The 18838-nt window shown below is 42.0% G+C and overlaps 3 protein-coding genes across 8 annotated transcripts; 2 read left to right on the top strand and 1 right to left on the bottom strand.

The window, feature by feature from the left end:
- Positions 1-238: 238 nt before the first annotated feature.
- LOC9272586 (cation/H(+) antiporter 15) lies at positions 239-3082 on the bottom strand. The gene is made up of 2 exons (XM_015760600.3): positions 1694-3082; positions 239-1608 (listed from the first exon to the last, which is right to left on the bottom strand). The coding sequence occupies exons 1-2, from the start codon at positions 2954-2956 to the stop codon at positions 352-354; spliced, it is 2520 nt and encodes an 839-aa protein (XP_015616086.1). The 5' UTR covers positions 2957-3082; the 3' UTR covers positions 239-351.
- Positions 3083-6066: 2984 nt separating this feature from the next.
- LOC4349637 (vacuolar protein sorting-associated protein 32 homolog 2) lies at positions 6067-10437 on the top strand. Of its 6 annotated transcripts, none has more exons than XM_026021327.2 (8): positions 6067-6208; positions 6354-6414; positions 7629-7745; positions 8765-8864; positions 9301-9386; positions 9493-9584; positions 9860-9974; positions 10136-10437. In XM_026021327.2, exons 3-8 carry the CDS (start codon positions 7659-7661, stop codon positions 10304-10306), a joined length of 651 nt encoding a protein of 216 aa, XP_025877112.1. In that variant the 5' UTR covers positions 6067-6208; positions 6354-6414; positions 7629-7658; the 3' UTR covers positions 10307-10437. The 6 variants fall into 6 exon arrangements, with proteins under 6 accessions (XP_025877112.1, XP_015617672.1, XP_025877111.1 ...); XM_015762186.3 differs by having other exon boundaries at positions 7611-7745; XM_026021326.2 differs by having other exon boundaries at positions 6067-6235.
- A 1294-nt stretch (positions 10438-11731) lies between these two features.
- LOC4349636 (ethanolamine-phosphate cytidylyltransferase) lies at positions 11732-17269 on the top strand. Its single transcript, XM_015762182.3, has 9 exons — positions 11732-12267; positions 13599-13834; positions 14246-14427; positions 14958-15029; positions 15218-15285; positions 15474-15594; positions 16089-16154; positions 16236-16358; positions 16748-17269. The coding sequence occupies exons 1-9, from the start codon at positions 11933-11935 to the stop codon at positions 16817-16819; spliced, it is 1275 nt and encodes a 424-aa protein (XP_015617668.1). The 5' UTR covers positions 11732-11932; the 3' UTR covers positions 16820-17269.
- Positions 17270-18838: the final 1569 nt, after the last annotated feature.

Raw genomic sequence — 18838 nt, 5'->3', positions numbered from 1 at the left:
ACCATTATACACGTGAAATGTCATTTTCGTACTACTGTAGTACTTTACAAATATTTTTGAAAGTGAAACTGATCCTGAGTTTCTTCTGATATTTCCAAACCTCCCTGCGTTGTTCTCATCCTCAGGCCCTCTAAATAACAAAATGTTGCACCGCAGTGATGACTGCTTGATTAACAACATGCTAGTATATGGTTATTTAGCTTTATTTTTCCAAGAACTATGTTTAAGCTTTGCACTATGTATAAATTTTATACCATAATATGCAATTATCCACACCATATTATCAGCTATTCCTACATCTATCTCAACGGTCACCAATTCTAGAAAGAAAAATTCTCCGATGATCGATGATCATACACCCGGTCGTGCCCATGGCCTACGCCCACTGGCTGTCCTCTCCGCCATCGCCACGCTGTCGCCGCCAAAATCCACCGACATGGCTCCCGCTCCAGCTCCCACCACTGCCACCGGCCTCCCGTACGCCTGCAGCACCAGCACCGACGCCGTCGTCTGGAAGTCCTTGGACGCCAGCAGGTCGCCGATCGGCCCCAGCTCCGGCGACTCGCTCCACTCCGCCATCCCCGCCGTCAGCCCGGACCCCCCGGGCACCTTCCCGACGACGAACAGGTCCTTGTTCCCCATGGCCTCCACGCTCTGTATCTCCCCCACCATCTCGCTCGCGTTGAACACGCCGCGCTCCCTGTACTCCACCGTCGCGCCGCCGCCCTCGTTCGCCCTCTCTAGGAAGTCACGCAGGCACCCCTCGTCGGCCTTCCGCTCTTTCAGCGCGTCGAACTCGCTTGCAGTGAAGCTTCCTCCCTTCTGGACGAACCGGAGCAATGTCAGGTCGATGGTCGGGTTCCTCACCATGCGCGTCGCAAGCGCCGCCACCTCCCGGTCGTCGCTCCCGCCGAAGAAGAGCGCCACCACGCGGTACCCGCCACCCGGCACCGCGGCGAGGCCACGGTCCACGAGGATGCCCACCGTGCACGGCGAGAAGCTCTGCACGTTGCAGTTGAGCGGCTGTATCGCCGGGTGGGACACCTCCAGGCCGCCGTCCACCGACCGGTACTTGTGGAACGGGAGCAGGATGAGCGCCGAGTGCTGGTTCTCCGCGGCGGAGGTGATGTCCTCGTGCATGGACTCGTACGGCGAGACGGCGGCCATGGTGCGCGCCGACACGCCCACCGACTGCTCCTCGTACGCCATGAAGGCGTGGGAGATGTGCTTGAACTGCATCTCCGTGTGGCTGCGCCCGTGGACGGAGGCGTCGTAGGAGGACGACGACGGCGCAGAGGCATTGATGAGGAGGAGCGCCGAGGAGCGGCCGACGAACTCGATGAGGTGGAGGGCGAGGACGCCCACGGGCGACCGGCTCGACGGCGTCACCACATCGAGGAGCGTCAGTAGCGCGGGCACGTCGCGCGGCACGTGGACGCAGGCCAGCACGCGGAGCTCTGATTCCGGGTGAGCCCACGCGACCGTGCGCCGCTTGTAGAACACGAGGCGCCGCGCCGGCTTCACCACCATCCCCAGGAAAGGGCTCACCATCGCCGTGATCAGCGCCGACACGAACACCAGCACCGTGAACGACTGGTCACTCATGATCTACACAACACAAGAAGCTACCTACCCTTAATTAATCACGACATGCAATGCACTGCATGGCGATCGATTAATTAAAATGGATTACCCCTTTGTTCCTTGCAATGTTGAGGATGACGAGCTCGATGATCCCCTTGGTGTTGAGCAGCAGCCCGATGGACGTGCCGTCACTGAGTGGCATGCCAAACACACCGGCGACGCCGATTGCGGCGGCGACCTTCAAGACCGCAGCGACCATGGCAGCGACCATGAGCAGCACGGCAGAATGCATGTTGGTGATCTTGGCGGTGTCGGTGCGGAGGCCGCTGAGGGCGAAGAAGAGCGGGAGCAGAGCACCCACCACGAAGTCCTCCACCTTCTCCACCAGCGCCACCCCGACCGGCCCGTTGGGCACGGCGAGGCCGAACACGAAGGCGCCGAATATGGCGTGCGTGCCCCCTGCGTCCGCCACCAGCGCCGCAACCATGACGCCGATCAGAATCCAGCACTCGCGGTCCTCGCCGACCGCCTCCCCCTCGGCGGCGCGCCTCGCCAGCCGCAGGAGCATGGGGCGGAGCAGGAGGTAGCTGGCGCCGAAGATGACGACGCCCGACGTGAGCGTCCACGTGGTCTGCGTGATGGTGCAGCGCGAGTGGCCGAGCACCGTGGCGACGGTGAGGCCGGTCCAGGCGAAGGTGTCGTTGATGAGTGATGCGGAGAGCGTGAGCTGGCCGACGTCGGTGCCGGCGAGCTTGAGCTCGGCGATGTTGCGGGCGAGGACGGAGAAGGCGGTGGAGGAGAAGGTGGAGCCGAGGAAGATGGGGAAGGAGAGCTTGTTCAGGAAAGTGTCACCCTTGCGTTTGTCGTCAGTGCTGAGCGCGACGTAGCCGGTGAGGGCGCCGACGAGGAAGGGCGGGAGCGCGCAGCCGACAGCGAAGCCGAAGCTATGGATGCCGGCACGGGTGATGGCGGAGACCTCGATCTCGACGCCGACGATGAAGGTGTAGTAGACGAGGCCGAGGAGGGCCATGGACTCAAGGACGAAGAGGCTACGGACAGGGAAGACGAGGTTGGAGAAGTGAGGGAGGTGGCCAAGGATGGAGGGGCCAAGGAGGAAGCTAGCGAGGATCTGGGAGATGTAGGTGGGGAGGCGGAGAGGGGAGAGGAGGAGGGTGGCGGCGCGGGTGGTGGAGGTGATGAGGAGGATCTGGAAGAGGAGGAGAGGTATGGAGAAGTCGAGCGGGTTGTCGCCCGTCCAGACGCCACCCATGGTGATCTTGCTCGGGTAGAAGCACATCAGGTGCGTCTTGTCCATCGACATTGTGTGATTCCATAGCTCCTCTAGTGGATCCGTCACCGTATGCGTTGCCATTGATGAATTCCTTGTTTGGTATCAACTCCGGCAATGGGTGGTGTTCTCAGGTAAGGTGAGGTGAGGGGAGGAGTGATAAGATACACCATCGATCACTCGTTCGATGTGAGGGAAGGGAAAGAGGAGTGTGCTATTTTTGGATTTCTGCATGTAGAGGTTTAGATGGGTTGCATGCCTATCAAAGGACCACAATGGGAGGTACAAGGTACCACTAAAAATCAAAGTGTTTACGTTGTTGCTTCACAAAAAATAATCTTAACGAAAGATAATCTCACATAGAGAAAATGGAGGGGAACAAGTAATGTTGTTTATTTTTTACTCCAACATCTTTTTTTTACTGTCATGTTGCATGTTTTGCTTGGCGATGTATCCTTTGCCTTTAATATCCCTCTCCCCGCAACGCAAAAAATATTTTGGGTAATTGGCTACGGTTGTGTTCTTTCCCGTAAGTTTCTTACTCACATCCCTCATTTTCCACGTGCACGTTTTTCAAAATATTAAACAATACAATTTTTTGCAAAAACTTTCTATATGAAAGTTGCTTTAAAAATTCATATTAATACATTTTCAAGTTCTTTATAGTTAATACTTAATTAATCATGTGTTAATCTATCACTCCGTTTTATGTATGGAGGTTACCAACCCCTTCAAAAGAACACAACCTAAGGGGAGTGCCTAGGGCCACAAAATAATGATTTTATTTGGAACTAGTGCGCTATGTTGGTCAATCTGACGTTGTCGTAACGATAATTTTTAACCATAAGAAATTATCTACCATTATGTAGGTTATCTTTATGTGTTCCAATCGACTTCACTCTTGGTGTATGATGCTTTCACAGGAACAACATGATGCTATGCGTACTGGTGTTGCACTCTTGGAATTGGTAGCCACGGAGCTTTTATTCCAGTTTGGATGGTGTAGTACCTACGAAATTTTATGCTAGAATCTATGTGATTTTGAAAACGTTATTTCAGTTGATACTTTTATTAGTGGAAGTTGGGGGTTTGTCCCATCACATCTTTTTTAATTCTTTTTTTTTAACTTCTGAAACTTGTTGGATGTGTTTTCTTTCTTTCTACTGAAACTAGCTGGGTGGCCCGCGTAATTGCGCGACTAGCACCCAAACAAAATCATATATTTTTTCGTATGATTTTACTTAAAATTATTTAAATAGCTATCTTATTGTCTTAAGACTTTGAAAGAACAAATCTTCTCATCCCCGAATTTCTAATTAAATAGTTTTTGAAAAGTCACACCAGTTACTACCCTTACTTATGTCATATCCTTTTTTATTTGCTTGCTCGATCTACTATTATCATTTATTCTCCTTGGAACCTTTTAAAAATTGGATCTTATAGTTTTTAGAGTTTATTGTCTCATTGGGTTTCGTTTTTATAATTCCTAAAAGTCTCATCAAACGCCGCCATTATACTCCTCTACGGCCCGTCCACTGTCTTTTCTCTTTATTGTCATTGAAATTTTAAAAATCGAACATAATTATCATTCGGGTTCATTTTTTACTTTCTAGAAGTCCCGCCAAACCGTCAGCGGCTTTACCATTGTACTCTTTTATGGCTCGCCCGCTGTCTCCCTTCTTTATTGTCATTAAGATTTTAAAATCGAATATTATTATCATTGGATTTTTTTTTTACTTTTTAGAAGTTTCGAACCTTTAAAAATTGGACCTTATAGTTTTTATAGTTCACTGTCTTGTAGGGTTTCATTTTTTATAATTTTTAGAAGTCCCATCAAACGATGCCACTATACTCCTCTACGGCCCATCCGCCACCTAGTCTTTATTATCATTAGGATTCTAAAAATCGAACATAACTATCGTTGGAATTCATTTTTTTTTATTTTCTAGAAGTCCCGCCAACCGTCGGCGGCTGCTGCTTCTCCTTTTTATTGTCATTAAGATTTTAAAAATCGAATATGATTATCATTGGGGTTTATTTTTTTTTTATTTTCTAGAAGTCCCGGCAACCGCCTTGCCTGTTTGCTTCATGGCCTGCCCATCGTCCCTCCTTTTAATCGTCATTAGGATTCTATTTGGTGTTTTATTAACAGTTTTTATATGTCGTATCAACCGCCAACACTCTACTCCTTTGTAGACATGTTACTTAATTTATCTCGTCATGTGTTTTAGATGGTATTTTCTTTCAATAGTTTTTTGTCACTAAATTTAGTTATTTATAAATTGTATTCATAACTGAAATCTTTTTTTCTTTTTCTAATTTTAGAATTTATTTTTTTTTCAAATTTTAATTAATTAATACCGTATAATGTTCTTTAAATATTCTTATTTTTTTATTTTTGAATTTTAGTTGTTTCAAAATTGTATTCCTACTTAAACTCTCTTTTAGTTTTTCTAATTTTGAATATTATTTTATTTTTTATTCTGAATTTTAATTAATCTCGTATTGGGTTTTTATATGGATTCTTCTTTCAATATTTTTTATTTTTAATTCCAAATTGTAGTTAATTTTAAATTGTATTCCTACTTGAACTTTTCTTTTCTCTTTGCTAATTTTGGATTTTATTTTTATTTTATTCCGAATATTAATTAATCTCGTATTGGGTTCTTATATGGACTTTTTTCTCAATATTCCTTGTTTTTATTTCTGAATTCCAGTTATTTCTAAATTGTATTCCTATTTGGACTCTCCTTTTCTTTTCTAATTTTGGATTTTATTTTAATTTTATTCTGAATTTTGAATAATCTCGTATTGGGCTCTTATATGGACTCTTCTTTCAATATTGCTTATTTTTTAATTTCGAATTTCAGTTATTTTTAAATTGTGTTTCTACTTGGACTCTTTTTTTTTCTCCGATTAATGTGGAAATTTCTAGCCTCCACAGCGAACGTGGTGCCTTCTTTCAAGGCTGTTTTAATAATATAATAGATAGATAGATAGATAGATAGATAGATAGATTTGTTGGCTGTGTATCCATGAGTAGAAGGCCAGAGATGTAATATATTTTCATTATATTATATATATATAAAATAGTTCTAATGGGTCTCTCTTACAAGAAGGCCCACAAAGGCCTACTCCTCCTCGGAAATTTTGGGCCGTTTGATTTGTCTGGTGGCATCACCATCGTTGCCGGCAGTGTCACGGACCGGAAGCAGTTTGCCTCTTTCAGGGTTGAGTTCCACTTCCACAAACGGCGGTGAGCTTCCGGGGGCGGTGCAGGGTGCGGCCGCACGGCTCGGCGTCGTCAATGCGGGCGATGGTAGCCTGGTAGGTAAGGTTGGTATGCTCCGCTCAGGCCTGGGGGTAAGGAGTTTTTCTTCCCCTTCTTTTCCCAATATTCTTAAGGTCGGGGAGAGATGCTGCTGCTGCATTTGCTGTTCGTTTGTTCGCATACCAAGTGAGCCTACGCGTTTCTTTTCAGGTTTGCACTCGTCTGGGGGGATTTGAGAGTCCTTGAGCAAGTGGATCCGTAGCTTTCGTTGGTATGTAATGTGGAGAATTGAATTTTCTAAAGCATACATGTACGTTTCTGTTCTTTCGTAGCTGTACCGTACACGGTGATGGTTCTGACCAGATTTCGCTAAGACCTTTTCTTCTATGCTATTAGCCTATTATTAGCCATGTAGGAGTTGGAATTTTACTCCATTTGGCATCAATTCAATCCTTTCAAGAAAAATAACTCATGGAGCAAGACTACTTCTTTGTTTGCCTTTTAGTTGTATGTGAAGTTTATCAAGCTGCAGTTCACCCCCCCACTTTGGTAAAAAGACACCAACAGCATCTTGTATCATCCCATCATCATTTGTTAAGACGAATAATGGCAGATCAACTACTTGTCCTAAAAAGAGAAGCGCATTATTTACAAAATTGTCTTAAGAGCTTAATTTGTTTCAAGTAAGAAAAATGATGGGATGAGTATTAGGTTCAGACTTCAGTCTCAGAGAGGTGCAGGCTGTTGTCACAACAAGCTTTGTAGAGTACATTCAACTAACCACATGAACGTGGAGCCCAGGGATTTGCCAAGATATGCAAGGCACACCTAATCCAACATAACCTACTACAGTTCTCTGTCATCAGAAAGTTGAAAGTGTTTCTTGTGTTGTATTTATACCCCTCTTTTGGCAGTAGAATAGTCACAGTCAAAGTAATTTGCTTGAAATTTATTCAACAAAATATATACAAATTTCACATAGTGAATTTGATATTTTATCTTGACTGATACCTCCTCCCTTTCATCTGCGGTAGTCTTTAGTGTACAACACATGCTTTTAAGACCTTAGTGTTTTTAGGAAGCAAGTTGATAATTACAATTGTTTATACTTGTAACAACAAGGCTTGATTTTAGCATTGAAAGTATCTTTCCAGAAATAAAAACCTATTGAACAAAAAGTGGTCACACATAGGCAAACTGTCAAACATGGAGCAAGTATCTCAAGACAGTGATCTCATTGAAACTGTCCTTATTTCTTTTTCGTAAGCGCACAGGTCCACTTTTATCTTCCTTCACATGCTTAAAGGCTTAAAGCTATCCCTGCTGTTTCTTCCTACAATTCTCAACGAATCTGACTCTAACCTCCATTTCCTTTACTTTCCCCTCGACTCCTCTTGGTCTTTCACCCTACTGGAACGACCATACAGATTTAGCCATTAATCATCCACCTCTTCCTTCCTAACATAGGCCATCATCATCTGACAGTAAGAATCCAGAGGTGGGTGTGACAAGAAGATGCTGAAGAAACTGCTATCAAAGCCTAAGAGCAAGAAGAAGGAGGCTGCCTCCTCTGCGCTCCCCACTTTGGATCGTCTCCATGAGGTTGTTCATCCCTTTTCTTTTATTCCTTTTCTATTCTCGATTACTTTGTATTCTGTGTTGTCTCCGCAGAAATTTATCAGCTGTGGGACTATTATCAAGCTATCTAATGTTAGCATGACGGGGTTGGGAGTTTATGGCTGCACAGTTTGAAGAGATAGCTAATTAGTTTTAGTATCCCCGAAGAAAAGCTTTAGTAAAAAAGAAGGGTTTATTTTAACAACTGACCACCTTGGAAATATATGGAAGCAAAACCTCATGACCATGCATTGCCCAAGTAAATAGGCAAACCAATCTCATGAAGCTACCCTGACCATCTTATGTTGAAGGCAGCAATGAATGTGATTGACTGTGTTTCTGTGTGTTCTTAAAATGGATCTCTAGAAGACAATACTGAATGAAAAAGCAATATCTTAAGTTCAGTTTTGACATGGCCAAACTTGCTAGCCAGTTGTATATCTTGACTGTTAGTTGCGCTGCATCTAGAAGAATATACTTGGTTGAATCTGGGATTCCTCTAGTCAATTTTATAAAGCACTTTCCTGTTAAAACTTACAAGGAAATAATAAGCTTATAAGCTACATTGTTGATGGTGACACTTCTGATGTACTCTTGTTCTTAGTCTTTATCACTATGAAGTTCAGTCTACCTCTCAGTAGACATATAATAACTTTAAAAAAAATAGTAAAGTATGTTTGAGGAAAAAAATCATTGCCTTATGAAAAGGAAAAACAAACTTCATATTAGGGTGATCGCTATTGTTCCAGCCTAGTCCCTGCTGAAGTGGTATCAATATTTATGCCTTCGGTTTGCTATTGCTGCATATAGTATCACAACAAAAATGATGTATAATGTTGAAGAGAGCCTTAGTTTAGCTAAAGAAGATGGAAATCTCTTATATTCTAAGGAGCTTTCAGCTGATACTAACGAGATAATTGCTCCAGTTATAAATAGAACTGATTTTTTTTATCTTATATGTACCATTCACTGCGGCCTAATTTTAATACAATTTGCATGTGCAGACTCTAGAAATGCTGGAGAAGAAAGAGTGCTTTCTTCAGAAGAAGGCTTCTGCAGAAGTTGAAAAGGCTAAGGATTATACAAAAGCTAAGAACAAAAGCGGTAAGCATTTCTTTCAAGAAATTTTTTTGTTTGTTAAGAAACATTTACACTTATATCACATTTTTTATGTAAATGTATATAATACATAAACTTGTTGAAGATGTTTGTTTGTTATGCATTAATACTTGAAGAACTTTGCAACTAGGAGATTAAGAAGCCTGTAAAGAACAATAGCAGTTACCCTGTTTTGTTATGGCCAAATACAAGCTTCCTGGTCATGTCTTACATTACCCATCAACTCATGTATGATAAAGAGTAGAAAATATGTGGGTCAGTAATCTTGCACATCAACTCATGTATGATACAGAGTAGAAAAACTGTGGGTCAGTAATCTTGCATGTGTACCTATGGTAATGGTTCCTTAATGATGAGAAAAATATTTCTCAAGCTTGTGACACTTCTATAAACTATATGAGAGAGTACCTGTTTGTTGCAGCTGCAATTCAGTGTCTAAAGAAAAAGAAGCTGTATGAAACACAAATTGAGCAGCTAGCAAATTTCCAATTGCGAGTTCATGATCAGGTGATGAGATATATGGGCGCATATTCAATCTTGACTTTTGAAGCATTCTGATATTCCAGAAGGTTGTTATAAATTCAAATTGACAGGAAATTGTTTGTTTTGGTAGATAATAATGCTTGAGAGCGCAAAGGCAACCACAGATACCGTTGATGCTTTGCGCTCTGGATCATCTGCTGTCAAAGCTATTCATCAGTCAGTGTAAGTCTCTGATTGCCCTCCATTCATGGTTTCTGAAATTGAATCGTTAATACAATGAATTCAGAAGCATAAGATGCTCTAAATGCCAAATGTGTGTACATTTCTACTGTATTGTTGTTCCTTTTGTCTTTCACATTATGAACTTAAATATAGATACAAACTTATAGCAAGTAGTTAAAATCAGCAAGAGTGTCAGTTAATCCATACAGGAGGCAACAGTCTAGTTAGCATCAGGCATGTGCTTGGATCAACTGATAACAACATTTCTTTCACAGGAGTATTGATGACATTGAAAATGCCATTGAAGAGGCAAATGAACACACAGAAAATATGAGGCAGATACAGGAGGCACTTGCAACACCAATTGGCGCTTCTGCTGATTTCGACGAGGTACTGTTCATCTATCTCTTTCCCCTCTGGCGTCAATTAAAACGTGTGCAAGATGGTATTATCTAACTCGAAATAGGCATGCCACCAAGACACAAAATACATAATTGCACACGATGCCAATTTTCCGAAGATGTTTGACTCTCATATTTTCTATTTTGAAGGATGAACTAGAAGCAGAGCTGGAAGATCTGGAGGAGGAAGAGCTCGACCATGAGCTGCCTGAACCACCTCAGAGTACACGCATGGAACCATCAGCGAGAGTTACAACTTCATCTCAACCAGCCAATGATTTGGCTGAACTGACCAAACTTCAAGCAGAGATGGCGCTTTAATCACAGTTTGGAGGGATTTGTTTGTATTTTGCTGACATCCTGTTTGTGTAGTGTACTCGGAAATAACATGTTGTAAATTCAGTTTGTTGTAGAAAAAAACCCTTCCTTTTATAATTTGTTCTTTTCTGTTACCTTGCTTCCTAAACGCACGATTTTTTTTTTGCCTGGTACCCCATAAATGAGTTGAAATCGAAACCCTATGCCTGTGAATGAGGGAAGAGGAAGAAGCAGAGGTTCAGTAACAACCACACAAAATGCCCCGATTGGACTGGCTTCCAAAGTCTTATTAATTTTGTGTTGAAAAATTAGTTTCCAGTTTCATTCGTAGTTTTCTGTATAGTTGAGATATTTTTGCTATTATTCTTTGACCACTTGCTGGAATTGGTGTCAGCGTCACACTGTCACTCATACTTGTCCCGGGTAACAAGGAAAAAAAGAAGAAGAGGAAAACCTTAGTCATTGTGCTGAGTGCTGACTATGTTACTTGTTTCATTGGGTCATTCAGATCAAGTTTCCTTTTGCATACACCACCATCACGAAGGCAAGAAATGCTAGTACTCCGTATTCAATATCAACAATAGACAGTAGTAGTATCTTTAGGCCTCTCTGTTTAGGCTTATAAGCTAACTTATAAGTCGAAAAGTCTAAGCCTAAACAAACAAGCAGCTTTTCCGTTTAGCTTTTTTGAAACCATAAGCCACTCTAATACTATTAAGCCAAAAGCTAGGTTGGAGAAGCTTTTTTGGCTTATGTGAGGTAGATGTATGACTCAACTACTAAACTTAGGACATTAAATCCACCGGCTTATAAATCATATAAACCAATAAGCTGACTTAAAAGTCTAGGCCAATAAACCTAAGCCTAAATAAAGAGGGCCTTAAGCTAGAAACAGAACCAAACACGTACCAAAAATGTCATTTTCAGCTTCATCTTCACATTTGAGGTGCTCCACCTGAGTGTATGGGGCTCGCATCTGATGCTGGCTGCAACTGAAGCAGCATATGGGCAGCATATCCAACGTCCTAATCAATCAACAAAAGTTCCATCCGATGATCTTAGCTACACAGCACATTGGTTAGAATTTCCTGCCATCGAGTTAATTAATCATCCTTCAACACGAAAAAGCACAACATCATTTGGTCGGTCGGGCGGTTAGCTGAACCAATCCATAAACCCCCATCCTCATGCTAATGTCGTGTTAGTGTGTTGTTATTGTCGTTTTTATTTTCGACGCCATACGTGGATTAGTACAGAGTACAGACAACAGCTCCCTCCCTGACGCGTGGGCCAAACCTGGCAACTTCTTCTTCTGCTATGCCACGTCACACCGCCATGTGGGACCACGCTGATTGACTCATTGGTCCCACGTGGCAGCGAATCCCCCTCATCTCTCTCGCGGAGCTCGGAGAGACAAGAGAGAGAACCAGAGGCTTCTCTTCTCCCGCATCTCCCACCCTGATCTCCTCGCGTCGCGCCCTCCCCTCACCTCGAATGGCGATACCTCCTCCACCCACGCGCCCCAATCCCTAACCCTAGATCCCTCCTCCCACGCCCTCTCGCGCACGACCAATCTCCCTCTTCCTTCCTGTTGTGTCTCTCTCGCACTGTCCAATCTCCCAATTCATTATGGAGGCGGGGGCGGGGAGCAGCAGCGCCAAGCTGGTGGCGGCGTGCGTCATCGGCGGGATCGTGCTGGGGGCATCCGTGGTCGCGCTCCACCTCGCCGGCCCCGTCGCCATTCCCGCCCTGCCGCCCGTCGACGCGCTCCGCCGCCGGTTCCGCCGCGGACGACGGCGCCCCGTGCGCGTCTACATGGATGGCTGCTTCGACATGATGCACTACGGCCACTGCAACGCGCTGCGCCAGGCGCGCGCCCTCGGGGACGAGCTCATCGTCGGCGTTGTCAGCGACCACGAGATCACCGCCAACAAGGGCCCGCCGGTCACGCCCCTCCACGAGAGGTTCACTCCAAACCCTTTGTCATTCTCTTTTTAAAAAAAATTCTTGAATGATGCACGATGTAATCCTACCAAACTGTTACCTGATACTGGTTGTGTGCTTTAATAATGATTTAGGCAAATCAGCCTATAGGTAGTGAATTTTCCTCTACATATCTTGCAGTGTTCTGTGGGCATTTCAAGTTCTTAGGGGTAACTGTTGTGGGTTGTTCCTTATGGGCGATCTTTTACTTGGGTTAATGGTTTAGTCGAGAAGCTGTTGCATCAAACTTCCTATCTTCTGTTTCAATTTCAGCTGCACACTGATTCTGTCCTAATCATGGGGAATATGTTACTGCTTTTACTATTTCATAACTTAATTTGTATCGCACACTGATTTGTTTCAGTTTCGACTCTTTAGTTGCGTTCAATGTACTGTTGCACAATACAAGTTACTAGTGGAGCACTTTTATAAGGATATCCTTAGATTAGTTTTTGAAGCTGCGACGTTTTCCCCCCACACATCATATATGTGTCTGTCGGTCTTAATTCGAGCACTAGTCCAGTAATTCTATCTGGAAACTTGAAATTGCTAAGGGAAATGTTGTGACATGTGGGTTGTAGTTAGTCGTCGGACCAAGTTTCTGATAACTTTGGTGGTGGATGAGCTGCTTATGTTTCTCTAATTCATTTGAGTACGGATTCAATATCTGAGCAGTAACGAAAAAGATTAGCTCTATTTCTTTTGGGTGCCTGAAGGAGAAACTCAGAAAAAAAAAGGTTTGCTCTGCTGAAAGTACTAAACAATGAATTTTTGGTCTGTACATTCAAACAAATCCAAAAAACTTATTAATTCCTAACGATAAACCATACTAGACTTGCAGGTTTGGTTCTGCTCAGTTTGCCTTAAGTACCTGCTAAGTGATTCCTTGCTTTCCTTTGTCTTGTTGATAATCACAAGCTGCTCACATATGACATGGTATGTGTGGCATTTTAGATGTTAGGTGCTGCAACCTTTTTTTCCTCATTTAATCATCATCATGGTGGTTTAGCAACACTATAAATTTGTTATTTTTGCTGGTTTTCTTTTGTTGTTTACTGACTTTCATTGTGTCTGGTTTTCCAGTTTAGGAGTTACTGCACATATTGTTTTTTTTTTCTTTCTATTTTTAGTTGTGTTACCAATTTTACGTGTGACCCCATGTCATATGGAATTTTAGGCATTTTTGTTCTTTTAGACTTGCAGTTTTGTTTCTTTGATTGTATTATGTATTATCATATACCCATATTTTCCACTTCAAAAAAAACCATTTTGTCTTGAATGATTTTTTTATGTTTCTTTTTCTGATATACAGGTTGATAATGGTCCGTGCTGTAAAATGGGTACACGATGTTATTCCAGATGCACCTTACGCCATAACTGAGGATTTCATGAATAAATTATTCAATGAGTATAATATAGATTATATCATCCATGGCGATGATCCTTGTCTGCTCCCAGATGGTACTGATGCATATGCTCTTGCCAAAAAGGTTGGTCGATTTAAACAGATTAAAAGAACCGAAGGAGTGTCAACGACAGACATTGTTGGTACTGATTCTGTTCTTTTCTGTTTTAATCATTAAAGTTTTTACTCATAGTGAAATTTAACCTAAAACTTCCATCGCAAGGGAATATATGGTTCTTGTTATGTACTACAACTTTACAAGTTATTTCTTTGGCTCAATACCATAGCAATTTCCAACATTACAATTATTTCTAGGTCAACCAAATAATTGTTTGTAGACAAGATCAGTGCCCACCTGATTTGTCCTGAAGTGGTACTTTAGGAAAACATTCAAACTATTGCTTTATTATTATATGATGAACTGATAAGCTATTAAGCTCTCCAGACAATTAACTACATAATTCCCTTCTGTATCAATAAATTGCTTATGGTCATGAATAGGTTTTATTTTCATGCTAACTGCCCAGCTCATCTTTCTAGTAAATAAACTACAGGAAGAATGCTTCTTTGTGTTAGAGAGAGATCAGCTTCTGATAGTCACAACCACTCTTCACTACAAAGGCAGTTCAGTCACGGGCATGGCCAGAAAATTGATGATAGTGGATCTGGAAGTGGAACTAGGATATCTCATTTTCTTCCTACATCTCGGAGAATAGTTCAGTTCTCAAATAGCAGGGTACAGCTCTTTACATTCTTTCACAGAGGATCATTTTCTGAACTGCTCATGTAAAACTTTGAATGTCATTTTTTTTGAGATATCATATTTTTTGAAGGCATGAATTAAACATTGACAGCATAAAAATGCCTCATAGATGTTTTTTTTTTTTGCCTTTAAACAGTAGAGCGCGAGTTATTTGGCTTTCAGGATCCTGTTACCATTTTACTAATACTTTTGCCATTTGAAAGACATTTGTTGTTTGGTTGCATTCTTTATCTAGTAAACATTGAGTTGAATGACCTGACGACAAATGGATTATTTCACAACTTAGATTTGTTCTGAGGTTATATTAGTAAAGAATATAAGTTATATCCTTGAACTTCCAACAAGAACTAACATGCTGCTAAGCTCAACTATTAATTAATCATTGCATTAGTCGTTTATCATTTATTTCAAGCTGTTTACATTTGATACTATTCACTAGATAAAACTACTTGCTGAGTACGGCCACTTATTCTTTCTGTTGACTGTCAGCTTTACCTATGCAGGGTCCAGGTCCAGATTCTCGGATAGTGTACATAGATGGTGCATTTGATCTATTCCATGCTGGACATGTTGAGGTAAACGCAATGTCAAATGTCTGTCTCAGCATGTAGAGCAACTTGGCTATGCATTTGTTGGTTGTATGGTTTTACCTGTGGTTTTCCTTTTCCTTTTCTTTTTCTTATTGCAAGGGTGCAAACTGAAATGATCTCTCTAAGACATAGTGATTTGGACTTCCTGTGTATTTATAGTTTCTTCTACTTAGATATTGCGCCTCGCTCGAGAGCTTGGAGATTTCCTGCTTGTGGGTATTCACACAGACCAGACTATAAGGTAATAATGATGGTTTTTTTTTTCCACTGTCTCAATTTTTCCAAGTTACAATGCTTGGTACTGTTTTTCAGTTTTGCATCTTAGTTTATAGTCAGGTTGTATTTGTATTGAAGCATAGCATCTCTACTCAATTCCGTCGTCATAACATTCTGTTTTTGGGGGCACTTGGTGTTTACCGTATTTGCCAGTTCAACAAGAGGACCACATCGCCCAATCATGAACCTCCATGAGAGAAGTTTGAGTGTTTTGGCTTGCCGTTATGTTGATGAAGTGATCATTGGTGCTCCATGGGATGTTTCGAAAGATATGGTTAGTTTTCTGTTCTACTTTATCATGATGCTCTCTTACTGTAGTAGGAATTGCTTGATGCAACTGCTAGTAATAGTTCATTGAACATGGCACAACTATGCATGCACAGTTCAAAGATTGAACATGATATTTATGCTACGCCAGCAAAAGCCTTGCTCACAGCTATTATTGATTTTAGATACAGATTAACAGATATGGTCGGATTTGTGCTTATCCATGATTTTCTGCAGATGCACGATTGCACGTAGCATTAATTTTATGTCACAGTCAAATAAACTAAAAGTTTAGGAGCTGGCTTGGTTCCAAAAGTTTAATTTGATGTAGTCTAAGTTTCCGTTAGATATGTTGTTAAGAACCAGATTATGTATTTGTATGCAATATTATCATTGAAATTGACCATCTGAAATTCATACCCTTTAACTGTTACTTATGATTATCAGGGTATGTGTCTTTGCAGTGTGGCTGGAGGTAGCTAATTTCCTTTTTCTGTGCAGATTACCACATTTAATATTTCGTTGGTTGTTCATGGGACAATTGCTGAGAATATGGACTTTATGAAGGTTACTTACTCAATACATTTTCTTAGAATATAAAGATGTATAGCATTGATCATTAACAACTGTTACTTGTGCACCTATCAGGATGATTTAAATCCATATGCTGTTCCAAGGGCTATGGGCATCTACCGTAGACTGGAGAGCCCTTTAGACATCACTACTAGTACTATCATAAGGAGGATAGTTGCTAACCATGAAGCCTACCAGGTATGTTATGTAACATGGTATATTGGTGCTACGTCAAATTGGCAGGTGGGAGTCTGGTTTTTCTGTTTGGTGCATGCAGCATGTAGTAAAATACATAATCCCAGTCAAATAAATGCGATTTGCCTGTTGTCTACTTCATATTAATGATGTGTGTACATGATTTATTATAAACCGATGTTTGTGATAATGTGTTAGTGTTTTCTTGAAGCCCTTTGCATATGCGCATTAAATATTTGTCTGTTTCTCTGGGACCAATTTTTTCATGCTATAACTACGCTCAGCAACATGTTGTTTGGTGTGGGGACTTGGTGTAGTTTGCATTTATTTATTCTGGTCCATTGATGTGCTGTGGTTTTGTTCATTTTTAGTCTGTGGTTTTGCTTTTGCAGAAACGGAACGAGAAGAAAGAAGCCAGTGAGAAGAAGTACTACGACAGTAAAAGCTTTGTCAATGGAGAGTAACTTAGGAACAGGTCTTGCATTAATGCTATTGCCCAGAAGTTTAGTTCACAACCTTCTGGCACAAATGCAGCGGTTAGATGATCCACAATTTTACAGTCTTGTGGTAACTATTCTCATGTTGCTGATATAGCTCAGGAAACTTCAGATGCAACCCTGATGATGGTGCTGACTTGGGTGATGCTGGAGACCCTATTTTCCTGTATATGGGGCTTTGTGGCTGCCAATACCAGCTGTGTTATTTTGAGATGGGTAGTTTTTTTTTTTTTGTTTTTTTGTTCAGGATTGTTGTAGAGTATGAATGTTAAGCTTGATTAACTATTCCTGATGCTTTATTTCGGAGTTGCCAGGTATATGTGGCATCATCTTATGAGAGTCCTTTTCTCATATATTTTGGTACACTTCTGTTATGATCTGGAACTGAGCAACTGATATTTGTGTGGGTCGGTGACAGCAACTGTGTCTGGAATCTGGATGTTTTTTCAAGGCTGGGTTGGTGACACGTTGGGATCTTTATTATGATACACATTGATGTGTGAATCACTGGACCTTGACAAAATGGTTGCAAGCAGTGGCTGGCTGCCAAATGGTCGCAATCTGCTGGTTCAGTGTGGTATACGTTAATCGCCATGGAAAGGGATGTGCTACCTGTGATCTCCAAACAGTAGCACACTGATGAGCAGCCGGGGCACGAGGCTCTGGGGCAGCCTGTGCCTGCTCTCCTGTAAGCAACTTACACTGTTTCTGGCCGCTGATTACTTGATTTGCCTGCCAATATATGTTGGCTTGGTTTGGCTTGGCTTTGATTTTGGACTGTGACACATGTCTAGTAGCTTTTGTGTGTTTATCACTCTATCTTGCTCACATGTGAATGGACCTGCAGAGCTATGGTAAATAGAACAGTACTACGTGTTATGAACACGCGTGACTTGATGGACTCGAGTGTCTGTTCTGTTTGGTACACCATTTCATTTTTTTTTCTTGGAGGAGACATGCACTTTCTAGCTCCAGTTGTACAGAGTTTAGGTTTTATCCTTTGCTAGAGATGAGATCCAATCTGTTTTCATATGAATTTTTCTACTATGTTCCAAGCTGAGTAGCTGAGAATGTAGCTTGCCCCTGTGATGAATTGGAATTTTGGAATACTGAACTGTATATGGAGTGGAGTTGAAACTTGAACTTGAGGTAGAGCGTGACATGAAAAGAGAAAATGAAGAAATGTGCAAGTGTTTTGATGGTGTCGCCATGCGAATGCGATCCTGTGGGGCAAGGTGAAGAGATCGAGCTGCTGCATAATCCAACGACCGCATCTGACGACTGTCGCAGAGCCCATGGTCACTTATTATTTCAGAAATGTCATCTCGTCTCATCTCACACCTGGAATCCTGTACTACTGTTTGGTTTGGTTTCATTTCATGGGGCCGGACCTGGACTGGAATGCAAATGGAATCCTCAATCACTCACTTTGCTGTTTTTTCCCTTCCGGTCCCATGCTTAATTAGCATGTAGAAATAGACAGGATGATGCTGCTGGGGCCAAGTTGTCATTGAGGAAACCGTTGAGAATCAGGTTGGCATGGCTACCTCATCCATGGATCATTGTCTGTCTAGTGTGTAGGTTAAATGGGGGCCTTTACCACATCAGAAATGATCATACACTATGATATCAATTCATGGACCAGCTTCACACCCGTGAGCTTCTGAATGGGTATGGTCACATTCGATATGTTTTGGAAGAAGATTATTTTTTCTAATGTTATTACTATCTGTAAAATTTGTAAGATTGAATACAGTTGATTTGATTTTTTAGAAGTACAAGAACATCAGTGCTGAAAAGAGTTGAAGCACTATCTCATGTAGCATTTATCTTTTCACATCTTGGATTTTTATTTTGATTTTTTCAGATGTAGAACATATAATCCCTATGAGTTGATTTTTAGAAATGTTCAGAAAATTCTGTAATTTTTCACCACGGCACTGTCAAGCTCCACTAGTGTACCAACTCATGGAATCTATCTGTGTC

This window comes from Oryza sativa, chromosome 11 (assembly GCF_034140825.1).
Source record: "Oryza sativa Japonica Group chromosome 11, ASM3414082v1".
NCBI classification, from domain to species: Eukaryota; Viridiplantae; Streptophyta; class Magnoliopsida; order Poales; family Poaceae; genus Oryza; species Oryza sativa.
The sequence above is the reverse complement of the archived record's forward strand: the minus strand, read 5'-3'. Positions and strand labels throughout refer to the sequence as shown.

Bases quoted from the DNA above. Each gene is read 5' to 3' on its own strand.
- LOC9272586 (XM_015760600.3), bottom strand. From the start codon at position 2,956: ATGGCAACGCATACGGTGACGGATCCACTAGAGGAGCTATGGAATCAC. The intron at 1,609-1,693 runs GTAATCCATTTT...TGTGTTGTGTAG, and splicing joins ACATTGCAAGGAACAAAGGG to ATCATGAGTGACCAGTCGTT.
- LOC4349636 (XM_015762182.3), top strand. From the start codon at position 11,933: ATGGAGGCGGGGGCGGGGAGCAGCAGCGCCAAGCTGGTGGCGGCGTGC. The intron at 13,835-14,245 runs GTACTGATTCTG...AATAAACTACAG, and splicing joins GTCAACGACAGACATTGTTG to GAAGAATGCTTCTTTGTGTT. The intron at 14,428-14,957 runs GTACAGCTCTTT...TTACCTATGCAG, and splicing joins TTCAGTTCTCAAATAGCAGG to GGTCCAGGTCCAGATTCTCG.
- LOC4349637 (XM_026021327.2), top strand. From the start codon at position 7,659: ATGCTGAAGAAACTGCTATCAAAGCCTAAGAGCAAGAAGAAGGAGGCT. The intron at 7,746-8,764 runs GTTGTTCATCCC...TTGCATGTGCAG, and splicing joins CTTTGGATCGTCTCCATGAG to ACTCTAGAAATGCTGGAGAA. The intron at 9,585-9,859 runs GTAAGTCTCTGA...TTTCTTTCACAG, and splicing joins AAAGCTATTCATCAGTCAGT to GAGTATTGATGACATTGAAA.